This window comes from Ptychodera flava, chromosome 17, assembly GCF_041260155.1.
Source record: "Ptychodera flava strain L36383 chromosome 17, AS_Pfla_20210202, whole genome shotgun sequence".
Lineage (NCBI taxonomy): Eukaryota > Metazoa > Hemichordata > Enteropneusta > Ptychoderidae > Ptychodera > Ptychodera flava.
In genome coordinates, this window is record NC_091944.1 from 39400693 (window position 1) to 39414930 (window position 14238).

The 14238-nt window shown below is 37.0% G+C and overlaps 1 protein-coding gene across 3 annotated transcripts in view; it reads right to left on the bottom strand.

Moving 5' to 3' along the window:
- LOC139116299 (uncharacterized) overlaps positions 1 to 14238 on the bottom strand; it is an 82797-nt gene that overhangs the window by 44370 nt on the left and 24189 nt on the right. For all 3 annotated transcript variants that reach the window (XR_011548274.1, XM_070678922.1, XM_070678923.1), the window contains exons 8-11: positions 9172 to 9286; positions 8741 to 8879; positions 1417 to 1617; positions 428 to 613 (exon numbers count right to left, since the gene is read on the bottom strand). Coding sequence is in view for 2 of the 3 variants with exons in the window: in XM_070678922.1 (XP_070535023.1) it covers positions 428 to 613; positions 1417 to 1617; positions 8741 to 8879; positions 9172 to 9286 (641 nt within the window). In the remaining variant the exon portion in view is untranslated. The remainder of the gene's footprint in view (positions 1 to 427; positions 614 to 1416; positions 1618 to 8740; positions 8880 to 9171; positions 9287 to 14238) is intronic.

The window sequence follows — 14238 nt, forward strand, 5'->3', positions numbered from 1 at the left end:
GGTGGCCTAGCTGTCCATTTACAAAATCAAAGAGGGAAATTATAGGCGGATTGGAACGAGATATGGTAGACACAGCTTGAAAGGAACTTGTGTACCAATAGTATGGAGTATAATGGTTAATTATGTGCATGTAACTGCAATAATTCAAAATGTGACTGTCTGCTTATATTCCAAATGTACTTTTGCATTCAAGAAACACTTCATTGAACTAGCCTTCATGGTTGCAATATCTAACACAAAGCTAGTATAGCCAGTATTGGAGTATTGTACAGTCCATACACTATGGTGGACCCAGACTGTGGTTTTGGATTTAGTATAATCTTGGACAAAGTTCCTTTCAAGTAATGCAGTTGACAGACAATATGACAATATGATTGAAGCTACAAAACTTAGGTGTCAGTGTTCATGCATGGATCTAAAAACTTACAAGCTGCGGAAAAGTCACATCTTGTTGAGTTTGTTTCAGAGTCAAAATCCTTGCTAATGGGTCTGCTACATCTTCATTCAATTTGCTTTTATTCAAATTATCTTTACCACTCTGGTATCGCTGAAGCGATTCTTCAAGTTCGTTTGTTATTCTCATGTTCTGAGTGATGTTGTTGGAAATCTCAACCTGTGAACAAATTGCACAATATCACCATTTATGGTGACTTACATCATAATATTTACCTGTGGAAACTGTCTGATCACAAATCTTGAGCAAGTTCTGTCTTTCAACAATTATATTCATGAACTATTACATAAATCAACATGGTTATCTTTAGACAGCCTCTATAAAGCAAACCAGGAAAATTTAACTACAATGCCAGGTGAACACTGCATGTAATACAGGATTAGGGCTTGTTCATGGCACTAGTCAACCTGGCTTTGTGATGGATGACGATGAGTAGTGAGTGGGGCTCAAAAATTCTTGTGCTTCAGGTTACCCTACCTACCCTACTTTCACTCGCCAACCCTAACCATTATACAGCCACACTTTTTTGTATGGACACTAGACAACGCCACACATCCACCTTTCGTTAAACTCTGGGCCACGTTGCTGACAGCAGAGGTAAAAAGTGTGAGTTGTGAAGGACTATATCGACGCTAACAGCTGTCTTTGTCACAGAATACCTTTTCAGTGAATTTACTGCACAACTCGTTTAATAGTGTTCTTTTTGACTGGAGAAATTATGTATTTGTAGAGGACGGACTCAATGAAATTTCAAACTTCAGAATTTATTGAAGGAATGCGTTAAGCATAGATATTTGAAACTGACAAGCAATACTGTGACTGATTTTGTCAAGTGGCCCTGTCATCATTCCTTCCCAGGTTTACTTGTTGCAATGTCTATTTGCAAAATGACATGACAGGAAAACAATATTTTGCTTCAAGGTTTTGCACACTAAAAATGATTTATTGATATAATTACTCACTTTTTTTAAAGCTGACAGGAAGACAGTTGGAGATTTAACAAAATTCAGTGTGCTAGAATCCAGTGTTACAGCATCTCCATGCTTCCTGCAAAAATTCTCCACAAACAGCTGTGTTGCTTGGAGAAGGTTGCCATGACAATGGAGTAGTTGAATGGCATCTACTATGGGAATGTACTCTTGTAGTTTGTCAGCATCGCACATCTAAATTCACAAGAGGAAAAACATCTCTTCACTATTCTATTCACAGAATATCACTGATAATCTATATTCTTAATATATGCAGTCAACACAGCTGAAATTATTACGTTTTTAGTCCAAATTTCTGTAGTGAATGTTTCCTTCTATCTTAAAAGGATCTTGTTGCTTGTAAATCTGAACATAAAGGACATAATGTGGTACAAGTTGCACAGTAACTGTTGGTGGTTTTGGAAGGGGCTATTAAACAATGTGATGAGACTGCCTATGTTCAAGCATAATCAGCAAAGATTGTTAACCTGCATAAAATACTTCTATTACAAATGGAACAGAAAACAGAATATGTAAATTATTGTTTCTCTGCATTCACATCTACATGTCTTGTTCAGCAAAGTGACATGCCACAGTTTTTTCTTAACATAAATTTTTGGTCGATAACATGTACTTCATTATTCAATATTTGTGTGGAGGTAAATGGTACCTAGCAGAAACTTTCAAGAAGCAATCTTAAATCAAATAATCAAATTCTTGTAAACATTTTGCCAGTGGGAAAAATACAGAAGTCAGAGCAATTTTCCTTTACATGTCTCATGCTCACAAATACAAGCAACAAGCAATTTAGAAGAAATACTACCATTGTCATTTACTGTCCAAATGATAGCTTCTAGATAATCTTCAAACAAAAGAATGCACATAATGGCAAATTATTTTGATGTTTGGTATATGCTTCAGAATGATGAAGTGTCATGTCTGATAATTGAAAAGTGCTGTATGTTTTGTGTGCTAATTACCATCAATAACACTACACATTGCCAAACAGCTTTCATCCTTATATGGTTTTCAACAGCAAAACACACACAAACACAAATATTTGGCACAATCTTAATGACTTGTAGAATGCGCCTCGGGGGCAGATATTCAGACTCTCAAACTGTTTTAATTCTTTTCTGATCTACCATTGTGGGGGCTCATATTAAAACTCAGTGTGAGAAAAAAATTTACCATTATACTTTTCCAAAAATTTCATTTTTAGGTCATGTGTTCACACATGTGAGTTAATGTCGCAGCGATGTCTGTCTGTCTGTTTGTCTGTCTGTCTGTCTGCTCAATATCTCAAAAACAGCTCGTCAGATCAGAATCAAATCTGGTACATAGATTCAGGTTGCAAATGGCAAGACTACAAATGTTGGTCATATCAAGATATATCAGCTGCGAAAGTTATTAAGGGTTGACATGAAAGATAATTGCTAATTTGCATATTTAATGAACTTTCCTAATTAGGGATATTTATGTGAATATACTCAATCAAAATTGATGAAGTTGGTATATTGAAGATACACTCAGTGTGACAGTATTCGGACGACCTCAGTTTTCGGACATTTAGTGACATGCTGTTAGTTACACTCACTTCGCTCCGTATCGATAACGTTTTACAGGTCATGTGACCTTATATTAGGTCAGGTGACATTGTTGTCCCGTTTTCGATAGTTTTTTTGGTAGAAGCTATTGAGTTCGCTACGAGCGGCGGTCACAAATTGTCGTCTGACACCGCGTCAGTGATACTGTCAACATATTGCCGTCAGGTCACAGTAACTGAAATTTTGAATAAAGTCCTTATTTAGCATTGAATTTCGAATGTGGGGGAGAATAATGATTTTGAAAATATTCTTTCCATTGTTCGCTACGATTGCATGTAGTTTTAACGAAAACTGCGCAGTTGTTCGAGAAAAAAAGTACATTTAATGAACGTAAGAAGTGTACAAGTTTTCGGACAGACAATATTTAGCATAATTGTGTAAACGTAGTATAATGACTTACCGCGTAAAAACTTGACAGGTAAATAATTCCATACGATGAGATATACTCGCTATTTTTATTAAATAATGCCTGTGCGATTCTAATACAAACAAAATATGCAATGGAAACAATTATAAGTAATACTCACTGAACTAACTTAGCGAAGTTAGCCACACCGTACGATACAAGGTGCCGAAAGCAACACACACAGAGGCAGCCCGTGTCCGATATCTAGCGCTATACACGTCGAAATATAGTTGAGTCGTCCATGGATTAAACATAACTAATTATCATGAAATATTCTTATATACAGTTTTCTAAACACATCGAAATTAAAAATTGGTGGTTTGAAGTTTCAAATTATCAATACTTAGCTCCTAATCACATTCCAAACACGACGTCCGATTTCTGGGATTGCAGTCCGATTACTACGCCATCGACATGGGGTCAAAACTTTGGCAACTTTGACCCCGAAATATCACTCCCGTCGTATCAACTGAGTTTGAGAATAACCACAATAAAGTTTCGAAAGGTATGGTAATAAGATTTCGTATTGCTGGTCATTTACGAAACGACTTTAGGCGAAATTTACTACCCTGTCCGAATTCTGTCACACTGAGTGTACTATGATTTAACATTATTGAAAGTCTTTAAGCATTTTTACATCAGCCAATTCCTAATTTGCATATTTCATCAACTTTCCTAATTAGCGATATATATCTGAATTGACCTGACCAAAGTTGATGAAACTTGCTACATATATTGAAGATACTATGATACAACATTCTTGAAAGTCATTAAGCATTTTTACTTCATCCAACTCTTACTTTGAATTTTTAATGAACTTTTGAAATTTGGGATATATATTTGAATTTACGTGCCCAAAATTGATGAAACTTGCTATGTACATTGAAGATACAATGATTTAACATTATTGAAAGGCATTAAGCATTTTTGCTTCAGCAAATTCACTTATTTGCATATTTAATGAACTTTCCTAATTAGAGGTATATATCTGAATCGATGACCGATAAACAGTAGAGGGGGGCCCCCTTCTATGCTTGACCAAACCATATTTAATGAACTTTCCTAATCAGGGATTTTTATCTGAATTATCAAGACCAAAGTTTACAAAACTTGTTTGTATATTAAAGATACTATGATACGACGTTATTCCTAATTTGTATATTTAATGAACTTTCCTAATAAGGGATATACACTTGGATTTACTTGATCAAAGTTGGCAAAACATTGATGATTATACCAGGTTGTACCAATATTGAAAGTTACTTCGTATTTTCATGTCAGCTAATTTATAATTTGCATATTTAATAAGCTTTCACAGTTTGACATATATAGCTTGAAGGACTTGACCAAAGGCAATTACACTTGCTAGATAAAGTGGTGATACAATGACAGCAGTCAAAGAAATTCATTATCTTTATTTCAGCTAATTGCATATTTGAATACTTAATGACCTTTAGAGTTATTCTGTTGTGAATATTGTTCATTATGTTGATCATAACCTTTTCAATGAAGTTGCAAACATGTGGCTAAGGTTGAAATTTACACATAACTGCAATATATAATGAAACACGTGAGCATTTTCAGTTCATATCTGGTTAATCTTGATTTTGAAAGAGAATGATCGAAAGATTCCTTGAGGAAAATTTGAGCAAAAGTTTAAGTCTTTCACTTTCGAAGCGCACTACCTTAACCATGTAATGAACAGAGTCACACAAGTTGGGAGTAAATTTGAAATACAAAACTTCATCGTCAGATGTTATCAATATGAATTCTGCCAGAAAAGTTATCTGCAAGTGTATTTTGCATTAGCAGTCGTTTCTTGTCTAATGTGATCAGTGTGTTGATTTGAATAAGAATGAAGCAACAGTCATCTTTTCTATATTTATTAAATATTTCAATTCAAATTGTCAACTGACAGAATATGTCCTTGTATAGATACCGGTAGTATAGAACAAAGTGACCTAGCGGCCAACAAAGCTCTGCTACCTTATGTACCGGTAGAGCAAACTATTAATGAAATATATGTTGATGACAAACGTAATTGTTGGCTTCAGTCAGTGGTTTTTCAAGAATTTCAAAAGGTGGGACAAAGTGACCCATGATGATTAAAATAGGGGTCACTGAGTCTGAGTAAAGCAAAGCAAATCAAAGCAAAGCAAAGCTACTGAGCGGGTAAAGGTATTGGAGGGCTGTCTCCCTTAGAAAATTTGATATCATGAATACATTCATTTTAAAATCAAGATTGTGAGACCTTTTGTTTCAATGGTTTGTGACAAATTGGTGCCATTTAAAGTTTTAAGCTGTAAAAAATTAAATTACCATTATAAAATAAATTTCATTTGCTTTTGTATTTTATAGGAATTTTTGCCAGTTACTGCATTACAGTATTAAACAGAAATAAATAAGATGTTTCATGATTTTAGTAATGAATCCAGAAGTGATACACACATTCAACGTGTCTTTTTTCCCTATGGCTATAAATTTCACTTCACTATTTTAATTGCGCCAATGAATGCTACACTTCCATTAAAATTGCAAACAGATAGGGTGAAAACATCAATTATCTGAGAGAAACTCCTTTATTCTCATAATAGTAATAGCAAGTCTTGCTGTAACACTCTTTTGACAAGCTGATGGCTGAGACTTGTTAAGATCAGGCTTAGGGGTCTTGACTATGGAATCCAGCATATGGTAACCTGAAGCAGGGGATGTATAACTGAACAAATATGCCTTAGGTCATCCCCAGGGACCTGTTTACCGAATATTAAAGCTTTCAGACCAGCCATTAAGGGGAAGATTTTTGCTCAAATATAGCAAAATTGGCTTCAAAAATACAAATTTGCATATTTCACAACAATTGAAAGAAATCTGATTACAGTCATCCTTAGGTACCTGTAATCCAATTATTAAAAGAATTGAGATGCCATTTTGAAGATAGAGAATTGTCGGACACCTGACCACAGGCACCAGACAACGGGTGACAGACAATGCCACACATGCACCTATTAGATAAGCTCCACGTCGCTGACAGGCGACATAATAAAACTTAATAATAACAATTACATGTATGAGGAAACTTTGCAAAGATTGTGAAAGAGCACCAATTTAAAAAGAAAAAAATAATTGCCAAAGGTTTTACAGCATGTCAGTAAATAATTTCTTTGTATAGAGGGGCTGCACCATTAAAAACTGCAGGAGCAAAGCTGATAAATGACATGACTTCACCTCAGAAGGATACATAGCAATCAATACATTATTTCTTTCTGGTTTCAATGTATCAAACAGCATTGATACACACATAATAAATTGACATAGACAGCACTGACTTGAAAGCATATATTTCACAGTACTGACATACGCATATAATACTTGTTAATACTTGTACAAATCATTTACATATACCGGTAGTCAGCATACACAGCACTTACAATACCGTCAGCACTGACACACAGCACTTACAATACAGTCAGCACTGATACACTGCACTTACAATACAGTCAGCACTGACGTACAGCACTTACAAATACAGTCAGCACTGATACACAGCACTTACAACACAGTCAGCACTGATGCACAGCACTTACAATACAGTCAGCACTGATGCACAGCACTTACAATACAGTCAGCGCTGATACACAACACTTACAACACAGTCAGCACTGATACACAGCACTTACAATACAGTCAGTACTGATACACAGCACTTACAATATGGTCAGCACTTATACACAGCACTTACAAGCACAGCCAGCACTGAATATACACAGCACTTACAATACAGTCAGCACTGACGTACAGCACTTACAAATACAGTCAGCACTGATACACAGCACTTACAACACAGTCAGCACTGATACACAGTACTTACAATACAGTCAGCACTGATACACAGCACTTACAATACAGTCAGCGCTGATACACAGCACTTACAACACAATCAGCACTGATACACAGCACTTACAATACAGTCAATAGTGATACACAGCACTTACAATACGGTCAGCACTTATACACAGCACTTACAAACACAGTCAGCACTGAATATACACAGCACTTACAATACAGTCAGCACTGATGCAAAGCACTTACAAATACAGTAAGCACTGATACACAGCACTTACAACACAGTCAGCACTGATGCACAGCACTTACAATATAGTCAGCACTGATAAACAGCGCTTGCAACAAAGTCAGCACTAGTATGGATGAGCTTGATTGAACCACAGTGTGACAAAATATGAATGCTGTACATTTATGGTATACCACTTTAATCATTTCACAAGCAATCAGATAATCATACACACATTGCATAATTACATTGAGACATATGGATTGTAATATTTAAATGCTGAAAACCTGATGGATCAGAGAAAAGATATCTTGATATCAAATGATGAGTGAATCAGTTGATAGCAGCAGGTGCCATGTATATATGTTTATCATTGGAACCCACTAGTATCAACTAAACCACAGCACCATAATCCAACTTTATCAAACGAGAAGAATTACATACATGTAGTGTTGGTCTCTAAGAACATCAATGTACCAGTTAGAACATATGCTAAGTAGACAGTGCCATACACATATATTTCAATGTATGAATAACGCTCTTTGAGTGCAGAATTAGAAATTTTTGCAGAATTGGATCTTCTAAAAATAAATAAGTGATTTGAGGTGCTCAGCAGACCATGCAGAAATCTATAAGGTTCTTAACAACCAAGTCCAATATAATCTGGCAGAGAAGTTTGAAGTAACATCCAGAAGTTGTTCTGTATTTCCTTAGTTGCAAAAATAACATAGGATGGTTAAGTATTTCCACAAACTGTGAATTCAAAGGTCACACAGTTATAGTGGAAAAACTTAGCAACCCATGCTAAGTAAGACCTTTAAATCATGTAGGCATTAGAGAACATGTAGAGAATCATATGATGCCAGTGTATATGTTGAATGACACTGTTGTCATCCAGCCAGCTGATGTCTCTTTCTCTGTCTCTCTCTCTGTCTCTCTCATAAACTTGTCTTCATAGGAAGGGGCGTCTTACCGTTAGTGACATATTTGAGAGTACAAAAGGGAGGCTACCGACACTCAACATATTCTTGACGGAAATCATAGATTTATGATCCGTTTCAAGAGTTGATTTCATTTCACCAAGCCTCTTTTCTTTGTGTGAAATCTACACTCTATATTCCTTACTCTTTTACTAATTATTCCATTATGTATGATAGAATTATACGTTTCCTTAAACTTTTTACTATTTACACTCATGAACTGAAGATTTGTCAAACATGTAGTTGTGATTTATACCTGCAAACAGCAGAATGTTGTGTTGTTCCATAATGCAATCATATCGTTGCTGCCGTGTTGATTCAATGGACATAATATATCTCCATACTCAGATACATCTAGATCATACAAAAGAGATCCTGTATCCACACAGTAAAATCTAAAACATGAACCAAAATAGCAATTTCATGAAGGAAATCATCAATGATGAGAAAAGACTTAGTACAGGAGGATCAAGATACTTTTTAAAGTATGTATAGCTGACACAGAAACAATGGTCATGAAGATAGTAAATTGGCATGAATTCACAAAAATTTCAAAGACTGAATCACTTATAACTCTGAATCTTTCAACATTTTTGGTGTGACCCTGGTGTGTTAGCACACTTTGATGAGGTAGAGCATCCTAGGATCAGCATTTAGAAATAAAATGAGAAAAGACCACGCACTCACCTTATTATTTTTGATGAAGTTATTGCACAGAGAGTAAATCGGTAAAAAAACCAACAGCACACTTGACCAGCATCATACTCATCCATTTTAGACAATTGACACTTTTGGATAACCTCTGTGAAGGAAATGAATTATTTGTTGAAACAATTACATTTTTACTGCCATAAATGACATCTTTTGTGAGAAAAACTATTCGCATCTTTAATATATCCAACCTGCTATCTCTTTCTGTGTGATCATCTCTTTGTCAATATCTTGTGTAGTCTGTTTTTAAATGTGCTCAGACTGTACCGGTATCACACCATATTTTATTGTCTTCCATTGTTCCATTTCGGTTTATTTTTTAACTTCATTGTGCTCTCTTTATTCAATGCATGATAACCCATTTAAGGATGCACTGATTTAGAGAAATGAAATGATAACAGTATTCTTCAACTGTCGTTGGTCATATTTTGGCATTATCGTTTTGGACAGGATAGGAGTTAGATTAAATGTGTAATTTTTTAAAATTAAAGGTCTCATGAAATGCCCATGTTACAAAATCACAGAAATACAGTTGATGGTCTATAAAAGAGTTATGTTCATTTCTTTTTCATTCAGCACGTGATTATGAAATATGGCAAAAGAAAAATGCAATGTGGGCGAGTCCCCCAAGTCTCTCTAGTCAATTTTTTTTCGGCTTTCCAAAGTTTGCCTGACGCCTTATCTCATAACGGGAAGCAAGTATTTCACACCTCTGTACGCTCCCCACAGGGGGTAACTTCTAGGGTTTCCGCTTACATGATTAGTACAGTGTCCTCCTTCACTATGGGAAGATGTTGTTCTTTTGGTGGCTGTGACAACAGCAAGAACGTGAATGGCTCAACTGTCAACTTTTTCAAGTTCCCGTCAAGTGTTGAGTGTTTGAACCATCATGTGCTTGTCTCTTCTGGTTCGTACGATCGGCTGAGCCTACCTCGCTACTTTGAAGGAGAAATCTCTATAATACTTGTCCTCAGAATGACTGCTTGGCAGGCTGCCTAAAATGCACTACAACACGGAAGGTTGGGACCGCAATGCAAATCAACTGCATGAACAGCAACACTGAACGTTGACACTGCCATTAAAATGCACTAGTCTACAACAAGGAATGTTGGAACCGCAATGCAAATCGACAGTAACATAAAACGTAAATGGGACCATGATTAAAATGCACTACAACACGGAAGGTTGGGACCGTGATGCAAATCAGCTGCATGAACAGCAACACTGAACGTTGGGACAACCATTAAAATGAACAACAACACGGAACGTAGATATTTCGATACAAATCATGAAGGTAGATTTCTACCTCCATGACACAAATCGACTGCAACCCGGAACGCATCGTTGGGACGGTGATTAAAATGAAGAACGGGGAATACCGGACCGCGATGCAAATCGACCGCAACATCGAACGTTGTGGCCGCGATTAAAATGTGTATGTCTGCTCTGTATAGCAAGGGGCCCATTATGGCCCCCTTTTTTTGCCAATGGCCCCTTTTTTTCAGGGGAGTGGGCCCATGATGGCCCCTATATTTGAAGTCCTAGATCAAACGTCCTAGATCAAACACTGTATAATCAAGGTCAAAGGTCATTGAGGTCACGTGACATTTTGAAAAAAAAAATTGTATTGCTAATTAATCCCTATATGCCAAAAATCAGACCTCTAGCGCTATTTGTTTGCCCAGAATTAGATATGTGCATAATTAATGAGGTAAAGCGTGTGTTGTCATAAGGTCTCCCATCCTACTAAATATAAAGGACATAGCACTTCTGGTTACTTATTTATTGACATAAACGTATATGTTAGGTAAAAGGTCATCGAGGTCACATGACATTTGGTCAAAAAATTTCTATCCCATAGTTATCCCTAGATACCAAAAATCTGACATCCAGCTCTATTGGCTTGCTCAGAATTAGATATGCATATAATTAATGAGGTACAGTACGTGGCGTCATAAGGTCTCCCATCATACCAAATATGAAGGGTGTACCACTTGTGATTACTGAGTTATGGAAAAATATATATATTTCAGGTCAAAGGTCATTGGGGTCACGTGACATTTTGTCAAAAAATTTGTATTGCTAAGTTATCCCTATATACCAAAAATCAGACCTCTAGCTCTATTGGCTCGCTCAAAATTAGATATGTGCATAATTAATGAGGTCCAATATTTTGCGTCATAAGGCAGTGTTTCCGCTGCCCGCTTGCCAAATCGCAAATGCGAGAAAAAAGTAGCGTTTGGCGAGAAGATTTTGGCAAAAATTAGCCAAACTTGCGAATCGAAAATTGCACTATGACGTCATCACTTTGTCTGTCCACGCGCTGTCCTGCATTAAACTTGAGACGTAATGCTTTATCTCTGTGCATACCTGACCTTATCAGGGCCTGAAAAATTTAATTTTTATCCACTTGTCCCCGGACAAGTAGCCTCTGTTTTTCTACTTGTCCGTAGCAGAAACTCACTTGCCCTGAAAATTTTCAAAAAAATGATTCTGCTCTTACCCAGATTGTGGGACCTCTCCTACAATGGTTTGTGACAAATTGGTGGTATTTACAGTTTATAATTGTAAAAAAAGTACATTACCATAATGAAAATTATTGAATATGCTTTCTTCGTTTATGGGAATTCTTTCCAGTTACCGCATTAAGATGTGTTTAACAGAAATAAATACTAGTAAGATGTTTCATCACACTTATGACTACAAAAGTAGGAGTGATTGAAGACAATAGTCTAATAATGCAGACATTTAACATGGTTTTTTCACTACTTCTGTAAAGTTCACTTCATTTTTATAATTGCCCAAATGATTGATACTTTTTCATTGAAATTGCAAAAAAATAGGTTGAAAACACTAAATATCTGAGAGGAACTCCTTTCTCTTCATAATAGCGATAGCAACTTGCCATACAACGGCTTTGACAAGCTAGGTGGCTTTTGTTAAGGTCCGCTACAATCAAGATAGGGGGTCTTGACCATATAAGGAATTCAGCATGGTGACCTACACAAGCTTGCTGCGTACGATCGAAGAGTGGCATGAGACTCATTCTGGAGAAATTTCTGACTGCAAAATACTACTTTGAAAGTCAGGGATATAGTGCTTCATCAAAATTTTGGAGTTACTGATATTTTTATGTAAAGTTGTGAACTTCCATCACACCACATAGTGCCGTTTGATGCTTGGCCGACGTGCAGTGTGGCTAGAAATTTCATTCTCCGTACACACTGTGTACTACTATAGCTAGCAGGTTAAACTAATAGTTGGGTATAGTAACCGTAGTTGTCAATAAAGTTTGCTTCACTGTTTCACTGTCCAAATTGTTTGGTGAAAAGTTAGTTGTTCTATTTAAAATGATCTAGGCTTACGCTTCAAACATTGTCTGGCTATTATCTCGTTACATTTTACATGTAAAATGAGTGGAGAAGTACGTGGCCCGGCATTTGCCCCAGGGTCCTGGTGGCTAGTGGACGCACATCGACTTGCTTATAGTTGTACCATGAATCGCAAACTGTAACAGAGAAACTGATTTTTCTTTAGTGTTTCCATTGAGACGAAAAAAATAAGCTCCGATCTGAGTGCGTCCGAGTGACCCATGTCTGGTAATTTTGGGGGACATTGTTTCCAATTTGCGTCAAAAGACGAAAGAACGCACTCTTGGCAAAACACTGAGTTGACTCTGAATTTTCTGCCCGCGGGCAAGTGAGGGCTAGTTTTGCGCTAGTCCGTATTAGAAATCAGTCTGTCCCGGGCATCGGGCTAGCGTAATTTTCAGGCCCTGCTTATGCGTCAGGAGATCGTATTTGTAACACATACAGTAATGAATAAAATTGTAACGAAATAGCTCACAAACCAAAAGTACCCATATGTTAACCATGACTACTTGACTAAAATGTTGCTAAGTTTTGGGTTGGACTACGCGCAATGTGTGCCTAAAGATTACTCCATGCAGTGACAGCCATGTCGTTGTCAACACTGAAGGATCGTAGTGACGGTGAAAATAAGCAAAAACGGCAAACTTTCCTTTTTGACTTTGGCTGCTCCACCAATATGGGGGGGACCACCCATACAACACACATTCTAAGCGGAAGTAAAGTGTATGAAATGGAAAGAAAGATTATGATCAGTGTAGGAAAGTCGACTGTGAATTTGGAAAGGAAGGTAGCGGCATGAATGGTCAAAAGCATATACGCATGGCATTTTTTAGAACGTAGAGCGAGTAAGGCACTCCTGAATAGTGAAAATGTTCGTCGTGTATTGCTGCCAACAAGAAAATACCTTTACTGGCATTAGTAACTTGTGTGTATACGCAAAGTCTTATCGCGATATTTGAGCATTTAAATTGATAGTCAGTGAAACAAAAAGATGTTTCTCAATATCAAAAGGGTATATATTTGATATTTTACGGTTCTGTTTACATAATAGACGTAAAAATTTTGATTTATGATCCGTGATTTCCGCGATCCATGGCATGATTCAAGCTGGCTGTGAATTACTTACTGACGTCTTTGATGATGACCCCTGACCCAAGCGCCATTAATACGCTGTGCGCTGTCCGAGCTTCGCTTGCTAAACTTTGAGCGTAAAGCAAATGTATTGGAAGTCTAAATGCACATACACGTATTTCTCAAGTCTGAGAGTATTTTACTTTTGAACTGCAACGAGAATGGATATCGGATTCGTTTGAAAAAACTAGTATGCTGAACCAGGTTTCGTGCAGTTGTCTCTAGCGATATGTACAGTATCGCACGATAGCGATTTCAGGTTTGTTACTAAATATAGGCGCATACACCTAACTTTGCAGGGCTCGAAAATTCTCGCTGCCCGACGCCCGTGACAAGTGAATTTTGAGTCCGGGCAAGTGAAAACAACTTTCTCCCAGCCCGACGGACAAGTGAATTTCAATGAGGCCACTGTACGTACGCGCTGCCACTCTCTAGTTCTTTGAGTGTACCGCTTAGTTTCGATATGGCCGGCCGATAAAATAGCTCTGTTCTGCATGGTTACAAAATGGCAAAATATTGACATCTTTGCACGCTCTTATGT